General features: G+C 34.0%; 1 protein-coding gene across 1 annotated transcript; it reads left to right on the forward strand.

Annotated features, from left to right (window-relative positions):
* Positions 1 to 10302: 10302 nt before the first annotated feature.
* Positions 10303 to 11749, forward strand: LOC109158427 (uncharacterized mitochondrial protein AtMg00810-like; the record flags this gene model as incomplete). Its single annotated transcript, XM_019306338.1, has 2 exons — positions 10303 to 11337; positions 11720 to 11749. Coding segments are annotated over 2 exons (1065 nt in total), but the record flags the coding sequence as incomplete, so codon positions are not given.
* Positions 11750 to 11955: the final 206 nt, after the last annotated feature.

Consider the following 11955-nt stretch of genomic DNA (forward strand, 5'->3'; position numbering starts at 1 on the left):
AGAAATCAATCTACGTGTTTGCATTATGCTTTATAAGTTTTACATTAATATATGTTTCATTTACCAAATAAATTAGGAAAGTGTCTAATAAGCCTCTAAACTTTACCTAAAAATTAATTAGGTCTATAAATTTTTAAAAAGAGCAATTACACCATTTAACATGTCAAATTGAGATAACGAAGCCCAAGAACCGATAAATGACCTGTTATTACAGGTCATTTAAATTCAGACACCATTCTGCCCAAAATTTGACAATCGACGACGACCGAACCGTCGCGGGTCGCAATCTACCATGGATGGCGACCAGTTGGTTAGCTTCTCCGAGGGAAAGCGACTAGAACTGGTCGCCTGTGACCAGATCTAGTCGCTTCTCCAGCAACGGCGACCAACCCTCGCCGGAGAAGGCTATCATTTGGTCGAAGGTGACTTTTTCCGGTTAGATTTCTCGACAAAAAAATATAGTTAAAGGTGTAATTTTATCGATAACCTGTTAGTTACCGGTAAATCTGACTTATTTGACCTAAAATAACATGTTTGAGAGTTATAATTGCTCTTTTTAAAAATTTAGTTGCCTAATTGACTTATGGTGTAAAGTTTAGGGACCTATTTGACCCTTTTCCCAATAAATTTAAGTATCAAATTAAATGACGGCATAATTAATGTTCAAATTGGGATCTTAATTTTAAAAAATGATGAAAATCCGCTTAATAATTTCATATTTCAGCATGTCTCAAACGAAGGGGTGACATGCGTGATGAATTTTGACACTACAACAATAGTTGTGGATGGAAATTGGTACTCAAGCAATAATTGTAGATGAAAATTTGTAGGAATTAAACATGTGAACCAAAACTGTCATTTTGCTAATACTCGTAAGACCAAAATTGATATTTGCTCTTAATTTTTTACATTTCGTTAATCACTAATTTGAATTGATTCTCTTATCACATATAAATGGAACCCTTCCTACAAATATCAAGAAATTAATTAATTATTCTTCTAAAAATGTTGAATTCCCAACCCCAAGGACTCCCCACACCCCGACCCGACAGAGCATTTGGGAGGATGTAAATCATGGTAACACAGCTTAACCACAAAGGATATACTTTTGCTTTCAGCGTACAAGGAGCCCCCTCACTTTGAGAGGTTTGTTGAACATATAGCCATTAATGTGCAATCCAACTATTAGCTTAGGCTTTTAGTTGAGATGGAGCACATGCTTCAATTTAGTATCAGAGCCAGACCAAAGGTCATGGGTTAGAATCTCTATGTCACCCCCTAAGCGACTATGGTCCACGTGTTGCTTGGAACGCTTGGAACCCACCGCACACGTGAGGGGGCGTGTTGAACATATAGCCATTAATGTGCAATCCAACTATCAGCTTAGGCTTTTAGTTGAGATGGAGCATGCTTCAATTAGGACACTGTCGCTGGTGAGACTCGATCCCTGGCGGGCAATTGTTATATCTGCACCTGGGCGCACAATGCATTGTGCGCCCTAAACATCCCTTGTTTCGTATGTACATAATTGTACAGTAGAATACACATAAACTCATAACATAATACACATAATCTAACATAATACATAATACACATAAACACTTAACATAATATACATAAACTTTTAACATAATACACATAAACTCTTAACATAATACACATAAACTTTTGACATAATACACATGAACTCTTAACGTAATACACATAAGCTCTTAACATAATACACATAAACTTTTAGGGCGCACAATGTAATGTGCACCCTGGTGCACGATATGATTTGCCACGAGGCGAGGTGAGCAAAAAAAGCTCACTCCTAGGCGGGCCTGGATTTTACTGGCCCAGCCCGCGCCATTTTTTTTCTTTGGTTCTTAACTCCTAAGTTGTTACTTTGTTAATTTTTACCATTTGTACGCTCCAAAAATAATTAAAATAAATTGTTACATAACTAACCTAAGACATAGTTCATCAAATATTAAACATCACATAATACATAATAATCATATTCTAAAATTTTAAAATATTAAACAGGAGTTATGGTTAATACTTATTAGGTTATAGTTAGACTTTATAAAATTATATATATATATATATATATATATATATATATATATATATATATAGACACACACACACACACAAAAGAAATTGGAACTCGTAGAAAATTCAAAAAAAAAAAAAATTGACCTAGATTGTGAAATTTTCTAGGAGTATTTGGTAACGAATTTGGATACAATTTTTTCTAGATATGAAGATCAGCAAGTCTGGAACATACAAAAAAAAAAAAAAAAAAAAAAAAAAAAAAAAAAAAAAAAAAAAACCTTCATATCAATCCAAGGCCTTGAAGTAATTTTTTCAAATTTTTTCCTTAAACTATATCAGACAGAATTTTCTGGACATCACACTGCCAAGAACTTAATAGAATTTTTTGTGATTACTAGAACATGTTTTCAACACAAACGTTTTTTGGATATCAAGTTATATAAGTGTAGGTTCTCCAAAAAAAAAAAAAAAAAAAAAATTCAAGCAAAAAGGAGTCCATGAAGTATTTTTTTCCAAATTTATTTTTCTGACTGCTCTAGACAGATTTTTCTCGGATAGTAATTTCTTTATGGCTATTTTTTCCAGATCTGACATCTAAAATGGTTTCATGATTGGAAACTTCTGGAAAACCAGTATGGCCGACTGGTTTCTACATTTTTTTTTTTGCAATATCATTGAATTAAAATGTTGAAGTATACAATTCTGTTCATTTTCTTGCTCATTTTTCGGAAAATGAACCAAACGCAAAAGGACAGTTTTTCGTTGTGCAGTCAAATACCGGAAAAGAAAATATTTTCAAAAAAATATTTTTCAGAAGTCATTTTACTGCTTTCCAAACCGAGCCTAAGTGACAAATTGGTGGTGGAAATAGTCCCCAAGGGATAAAATCGCCACTTCGTGCATAACTTAGGGATTAAAGATAATCACGCATATAACTCATGGATTATGTTTGTGCTATGAGTACAACTGAAAGACCAAAAAAGTAATTTTTCTAATATAATTGATATGTAATAAATTATACCTTTCTTGAAATGTTCCCCATAGCATTTCAAAACTCCAATTTTAATGTAGGTATTATTATTTTTTTTTTCAAAACTTATTATTATTATTATTATTATTATTATTATTATTATTATTATTATTATTATTATTATTATTATTATTATATTGGAAACTTGCGCCATCTAATCCACATCACATGCAATCATTATTGCATAGACCATGGTCCACACAATTGTGTGGACCATAAATAAAAAGTACATTTTTAATATACTAAGAGTACATTATTTCTGTACATAAAATACATTTTCTGAAAATACATTTTTAATATACTAAGGATACAATATTTTATATAATATATCTTGATAGGAATATTTTTGTAAGTTTTGATGAGCCAAATGTACTTTAGATCCCCTCAGTTTTTAGGTCTTTTAGTATAAGCATTATAAATCAGAATATCGAGTCAAAAGGAATCTACCATAGGAAGAACAAAATTAATTTGGGAAATTAATTTTGGTCCTAAGAGTATTCATCCGAGAAAGAAGCATAAAGGAATGGCGTTGCAAGAAATGACTGGATGAGCCTAACGGTGAAATGGTAGAAATCCTTACTCAAAATGATCATACCCGAGATCAATTCCCCCCAATGACTTATTTTTTACAAGTCAAGTTTTCGGACAAGCACAATGTCTGAAAGGAGCACGATGCGCAAAGGAGCACAATGTCTGAAAAGGAGCTCAATGTCTGAAAGGAGCACAATGTGAACAAGCACGATGTGTCCAAAGGAGCACAATGTGACCAAATCAGAGAAGCACAATGTTCAAGTCAAACAAGCAAGAAGTGTCAAAGTCAAAGGAGCACAATGTGGCAAAGAAGCAAGATGTTCAGAAAATGAATAAATTCGAAGGAATTTATTTTGGATCAGCCCACATGCCACAAGAATCCAAAATTTCCTGAAGATATTTGATCAGAACGGAAAAATATTTATGAAAGACATGAATATAAAAACTTATCCTAGAAATAAATTCTATCAGATGAATTTATTTCAAAGATTCGTTGGATATTCAAATTGACAAAAAAATTATATTTTAAGAAACAACTTGAAAATCAAGTTGAGATAAAATATTATTTTGTCAGGCAAGTTGACAATCAAATCAAAATTGAAGATCTACTATTGTCAACAATATCAGGCTATGAAGATTCAAATTTCAAATATCAAAATATCCCACCCCAACGGATATATTTGATTGCCTATAAAAAGCCATGAAAACTTGAATAAGCAAAATAGTGTGAAGAGGTGAATACACACGGATAAACAAGTGAAAAATTCGAAAAGTGCAAGTGCTCATATATTCATTAGAGACTTTGTCTGAATAATCTCAAAACTAGTTGGAGAAAGAGATACAATTACCTTTGTATTTGTAATTGTAAAAAGAGTATAGCTGTGTGCAAAATACTCTAGTGAGTGTAGCTGTGTGCAAAACACTCGTAGTTGCTAAGTGTAGCTGTGTGCAAGACACTTAGTTGGCGTTGAGTATAGCTGTGTGCGAAATACTCGGAGTTGAGTGTAGCTGTGTGCAAGACACTCGGAGTTGGGTGTAGCTGTGTGCAAGACATCCGGAAGAAGTGCTTGTGTAGTGCTTATTCACTATTGTAACTGTGTGTAGAAAATAGTGAATTACTCCTAGAAGTGAATGGAGTAAAGTGGACTAGGAAGATTACGCCACTTCCGAACCACTATAAATTGCCTCTCTCATTTACATACCGCACTTACATAATCTGCTTTATCTATCTATCTTATCCGACTAACCCGTTTACTATTCACAGTTAATCTTAATCATCCGGGTTTAGTGTGTTTTCACGTATGCATGTGACTCAAACTTTTCAAGCTTAAATATTGAATCATTCTAAGCAAGTTTGACGTGTTGCATGTAACGTTTGTTACACGATCGACGTGACACGAGATTTATTTACAATCTTGAATATTATTGTTACATATTGAGTGAACCATCTCCTTTATATATTCAAGATATCTCTGTCACTTTACATATCATCTGTATCCATCTTACATGCACATTTAAATTATTGGTTGGGCATAACTCTTTACATACTATTATTCCGCTGTGCAGTTCAAACTTACTCTATTTACTTGTTACTTAGAGTTAAAGTTACCAAAGATTTAGGGGTCGTTTACTAACTTGGAAAAACAGAGAATTTTCCAAAGAATTGGAGAAATTGAGAAGTGGAAAAAATAAAAAATGGAGAAGTTGTTTACTGAAATTCTTTCTCCAATTCCCTAACTTCTCTCCATTCTCCAACTCTATATACAAATTTGGAGAACTCCTTTACGGTTTTCTCCAAATGGGAGAATTGGAGAAAAGCACGGGTGAATAGTGCTACTTGCTTGGATGTTAGCTGTTCGATTCCTGCTATGTACAATTACTTTTTGCTTTCCACAGCTTCTTTCTTCTCCCTTCAGCGCAACTACTTTTGCTATTCAAAGCTTCTTTCTTTTCCCTTCTTTTGCGCACAATTATTATTTTGCCCACATAATAATAATAATAATAATAATAATAATAATAATAATAATAATAATAATAATAATAATAATTATTATTATTATTATTATTATTATTATTATTATTATTATTATAATAATTATTATTATTATTAACATGTTCACATATTATTATTATTATTATAAAATTATTTTTTTTAGAATAATTATAAAATTATTTTGTATTATTGTATTGAACTTTTTAGTATTATTATTAGTGTATTAAAATTTACATTTAGTATTAGTGTATTGAACTATTTTATATGATGAAACAAATTATAAAATTATTTTAAAGAAAACCATATTATTTAGAGAAATGAAAACTGGAGGAATGGAGAAATGGAAAACTGGAGAAATGGAGAAGGAAAATTGCAAAAATGGAGAAATGGAAAACTGGAAATGGAAAAACGGAGAAATGAAGTAAACGACCCCTTATTTATTTTGAAAAAGCTTGAAAGTCTATTCACCCCCCCCCCCCCCTCTAGACTTTCATCACCCTATCGGGACCAACAATTGGTATCAGAGCGGTTGTCTATTTGAGTCAACTTTGACTGCTAGACAGATCTCGAAAAATCAAGATGATGAAAAGAGATATGACTCTTGCCCAAAATCTACTGTTTTCCTTAGAAAAAATTGATGATTGGAAAATTCGCATGCAGGTACACCTATCCGCGTTACATGATGAAATGTGGGAAGTTGTTACGAGTGGTCCTATTGAGATTTTACAAGTCAGCACTTCGTCCGTACAAACAAGTGACACTCCACAATACATTCCAAAACCGAAAGAGGAATGGTCTCGTGAAGATAAAACTAGAAATAACTTGGACAATATTGCCAAGGATATTTTGTTTAAATCTATCGATGACACGATATTCCCAAAAGTTCGAAAATGTCAATCCGCGAAGGAAGTTTGGGAAACGCTCATTCAAATTGGTGAAGGAGACGAGCAAGAAAAGGATAATAAGCTCACCATAGCATTAAAGAAATTTGAGGATTTCAAAATGCTAAACGGCGAGAATATTACCGACATGAAAACAACATTTGCCAAAATCTTAGGAGAGATTAATGATCTTGGAAAAGATATTAATCAAAAAGAAATCTCACTCAAAATTCTACGTGGTCTACCATCTACATGGGACATGAAGGTCACGGTCATGAGAGATCATAGGGATCTAAAAACCCTATCGACCGATAAGCTCTTTAGTGATCTAAAAGCTTATGAATTTGAAATGAAATCAAGATTAGAGGAAGATCATGAAGAAAAAAAATAATGCGCTTGTAGCCGAGCAACCATCAACTTCAAGGTTAGTACAAAATGTTGAATTATTGCCTAATGATCAATTTGCTCTCTTTGTCAAGAAATTTAGGAAATTCATGAAGAGAAACAACTACAAGAAAAATCCACAAGGAAAATCGTGGAATGCAACAAAGAATTCGAAGAAAGAAATGGTTGAGGAAGAATCGAATTTGTGTTACAATTGTAGAAAGCCTAGACACTTTGCAGCTAGTTGTCCACACCCCAAGGTAAGTAAAAGTCAATACACAAATATTTCTAACTCTCAACAGGAAGAATTCAAGCCCAAAGATAAAAGATTCACAAAGGAGAGAAGAAAAGCACTTATTAGTGATCCACTTGAAATAAGTGAGTCAGATGAATCTTCAAGTGATGAAAGTGACACCTCAAAGGATGACAATGCAATGTTTTGCATGAGCATCTCCAACAACACACCCTACGAGGACATGTGTCTTATGGCAAATGGAAATGAAGAAAATGAGGTAACATCTAATTCTTATGACTCTGTAAATTCTTCATTTTCTAGAGAGTCCTTCTTTCACTTAATGGAAGAATGTCAAACCGTAATGGACACTCACTCTCAACTCAAAGAGCGCAATAATCATCTGATTCTTGAAAAAGATCAATTAAATGAAAAATTGCAAAATGCTCCACTTGAAGTGAAAGACTTGAAAGATAAAATTATTTGTCTTCATGAAGAGTGTAAATCAATGGAAGTGAGAGAACACAACCTTAGAGAGGTTATAGCAACGTTTACACATTCATCCAAAATAATGGACAAAATGGTAAATATGCAAAAACCCTCAAGCGATAAACCGGACTTGGTTATGATCCATCGTGTTCTCAAGCCTCCGAGAAATTGACCAATTCTACTACTACTTTAAATAATAAAGTCCAAGTAGTAAAATTTGTAAAAGGTCAAGAAAACACAGTGAGACAAGGAATTGGTTACCAAACTAATGTCAAAATTAATGCTGTTAGGCCGAAGCCTCAAAGAAACAAAATGTCGCCTAAACAGTATACAAAAAGACAAAAGTTTGTTCCTAAATGGAAATACACCAATGAGTCTAGTGCACAAAGCACTCATAGGAGAATGGGAAGGAATCCAAAAATTGAGGCAGGGAGATCTTATCCCTCCAAACAAGATTGGTTTGGTAATATTAAACCATGGACTAAGTCCAGATTTAATGCCTATCATAGGCTCAAACAATCTACCTCCCACGTGCCAAAAAATCGAGTCAATTTTCAAAAACTGGCACAAAAATTGTTTTCAAAAATTAAATATGATTATAATGTGTTTAATGGTTACCAATCACCTAGACTTAGATCAGTGAGTACAAGGTGGATTTGGGTACCAAAATTGACTAACACCCAAGGACCCAAGTCAAGTTGGGTACCTAAAAATGTGTAATTTATTTGCAGGAAGTTTGGTACTTCGATAGTGGATGCTCTAGACACATGACTGGAAATAAATCTAGTCTTGTGAATCTTAAAAATATCGAAGGACCAAAAGTCGTATTCGGCGGAAATGAACGATACGGCATAACAAAAGGAATTGGTACAATATTTCGAAATGATTTGAAAATCGAAGATGTATCCTTTGTTGAAGGTCTAAAATTCAACTTGTTAAGTACAAGTCAGTTTTGTGGCAAAGGATATCTAGTAGAGTTCTTCAAAGATAAATGCCAAGTGAAGAATAATTCCTCGGGAGAAGTTGTGCTCGAAGGAATAAGGAAGAAAAATATGTATGTTGTGGATTGGAACACAACGAAAGAATCAGTGTGCCTATTAGCAAACAACTCACACGCAACAAGCTGGGAATGGCATAAGAAGTTGAATCATCTAAACTTCAAGACTATCAACAAGCTAGCAAGAAACAAACTCGTTGAAGGTCTACCTGACATTGTCTACAAGAAAGATCAAATATGTGATGCTTGCCAAAGAGGAAAGCAAATCAAGTCATCTTTCATATCCAAAGCTCAAGAATCTATAACAAGACCGCTAAGTCTACTACACATGGATCTATTCGGTCCAGTACACCCAGTAAGTCTAAGTGGTAAGAAATATACACTAGTTGTTGTTGATGATTTTTCCAGGTACACATGGACGATATTTCTCAAGAAGAAAAATGAAGTGTAGCAAAAGTTGCCAGAATTGCTCAAGCTACTACAAAATGAGAAAGACTTGAAAATTGCAAAAATCCGAACTGATCGTGGAACTGAGTTCTTGAATCAAGTAATTGAAGCCTACTGCAATTCTCAAGGAATTCTACATCAATTATATGTCGCACGTACACCTCAACAAAATGGTGTAGCCGAAAGAAGAAATAGAACGCTAAAAGAAGCCGCACGAGTGATGATTACATCAGCCGAGCTACCTAAGAGATATTGGGCTGAAGCAATCAACACCGCTTGCTATACGCAAAATCGAAGCTTGATACACAAGTCTTACAATAAGACTCCGTACGAATTATGGAAAGGGAGAAAACCTAAACTCAACTATTTCATACTTTTGGCATCAAATGTTTTATTCTTAATAATGGTAAAACATATCTAAAGACTTTTGATGAGCGTGCAGATGAAGGAATATTTTTGGGATATTCATCTACCAGCAAAGCATTCAGAGTATTGAACAAGAAATCAATGGTGGTAGAAGAATCAATTCATGTTACATTTGATGAAGCTCATAAGAAGGAAACCCAGAGCAATAAAAATGATCAGGAAAGTTGTCAAGTTGAAAAGTCATTTAATGATACTGACATATCTTTTAAAGATCAAATTGTACAGGGTATGGAGCAATTGGACATTGATTGCAATAGTGAAGGACACGTGGAAGCTAATGAAGATTCACACGTGGAAAATCAAAATTCTCAAGTTGGAGAACAATCTGATGAGCTAAATGTGCCTACCTCCAACTTACCTACTGAGCAAGGGAACGTGGAAAGCCCATGCAACCTACAACCTGACTTGAGATGGCTCAAAAATCACCCTCCAGAGCTAGTGATCGGAGATCCACGAGAAGGAGTAAAAACAAGGTCCTCAAATATACATACTTTATTTTCTTGGTTTCTTTCTCCGGTGGAGCCCACAAGCATTGAAGAAGCTCTAAGTGATCCAGATTGGATTAATGCAATGCAAGAAGAGCTTGATCAATTTAAAAGAAGTGACGTATGGGAATTAGTTCCAAGACCTGAAAATTACAATGTAATTGGAACAAAATGGGTCTTTCGGAAGAAGGCAAATGAGGATGGAATTGTCATTCAAAACAAAGCACGATTAGTGGCAAAAGGATATTCACAAGAAGAAGGCATAGACTTCGATGAAACATTTGCACCTGTTGCAAGACTAGAAGCCATCAGAATATTTCTAGCTTATGCTGCGTACAAGAATTTCACTGTCTATCAAATGGACGTGAAAAGTGCATTTCTAAATGGCTTACTTGAAGAAGAAGTCTACGTTGAACAACCACCCGGTTTCGAGGTAAAAGGTGATATTAATAAGGTCTACAGATTAAAGAAGGAGTTATATGGGTTAAAACAAGCACCGAGAGCTTGGTATGACACCCTATCAACGTTCCTAATTAAATGTGGTTTCACAAAAGGCCGTGTTGATAAAACCTTATTTAGAATTCAAGAAACTGATCACATTTTATTGGTACAAATTTATGTCGATGATATTATCTTTGGTAGTACTAATAAAACTTTATGTGAGAAATTTTCCAAGCTAATGCAGAATAAGTTCGAGATGAGCAAGATGGGAGAGTTGAATTACTTTCTTGGCTTACAAGTAAAGCAACTCAACGAAGGAATATTCATCAATCAGGCCAAATACATGAAAGATCTCATAAAGAAATTCGGTCAAGATGGAAAATCCTCAATCAAGATCCCGATGAGCACATCTTTAAGATTGGATAAAGATGATGAAGGCAAGGACGTTGACGAAACAAAATATCGAGGAATGATTGGATCATTACTATATCTCACTGCAAGTCGACCAGATATATCTTATTCAGTGGGAGTATGTGCTAGGTTCCAATCAAAGCCAAAAGAAAGTCATTTTCTTGCTACAAAGAAAATCATCCGATACCTAAAAGGAACAGTCAATGTGGGATTATGGTATCCCAAAGAAGGTAATTTTACACTAACTGGTTTCTCAAATGCAGAATTTGCAGGATGTAAAATCGATCGAAAAAGTACCTCAGGGGCATGCCAGTTCTTAGGGGGAAGATTGGTATCATGGTTTAGCAAGAAGCAAAACTCCATAGCTACAAGCACAGCCGAAGCTGAATATATAGCTACTGGGAGTTGTTGTGCGCAAATTCTTTGGATGAAACAACAACTGAAAGATTATGGCGTGAACTGTGAAAATGTCAACATATTGTGTGACAATACAAGTGCCATAGCCATAACACACAATCCCGTGTTACATTCAAGAACAAAACACATTGATGTGAGACATCATTTTATCCGGGATCATGTCGAAAAGAAGGAATTGAAAATAGAATACATCCTGACCGAAGATCAAATAGCTGATATTCTCACAAAGCCTCTGTGTGAATCAAGATTTTCTAAATTAAGACACGAGGTGGGCATGATTGAATTGAGCTAAGTTTCTAAACCCTATTTAAATTAAAAGCTCAATTTTTCATCTGAAAAATTCGTTACTTTATCTGATTTAATTAGTTTCGTGCCTATGTGTCACACATGCAAATATGTCACATCTTATCATTTAAGTCTACATATCTCAATTAAATATTGAAAAAGCACATATTGCATGCATGTCTCTCTAACCGTGTATCTATTTACTTATATGCACAAATAAATTTATTTAGATCTACAAAATCTTACCATTTAAGAGTTGACAAGATGGTATGATGATGAGTTTATCTTAAATGAGAACATCTTTTTATGGTAGTTGCACATAATAAATGGTCTAAAAAGAATCAATTTCTTTTTCTTTCTTCCAACTACTTAAAACGTGTATATATGTTGTAACACCCCGTGTTACGGTCTTCAATCCCAGATTAATTATTTAATTAATCCCGTTAATAATAATTAAATATGATTT

This window comes from Ipomoea nil, unplaced genomic scaffold, assembly GCF_001879475.1.
Source record: "Ipomoea nil cultivar Tokyo-kokei standard unplaced genomic scaffold, Asagao_1.1 scaffold2818, whole genome shotgun sequence".
Taxonomy (NCBI): domain Eukaryota; kingdom Viridiplantae; phylum Streptophyta; class Magnoliopsida; order Solanales; family Convolvulaceae; genus Ipomoea; species Ipomoea nil.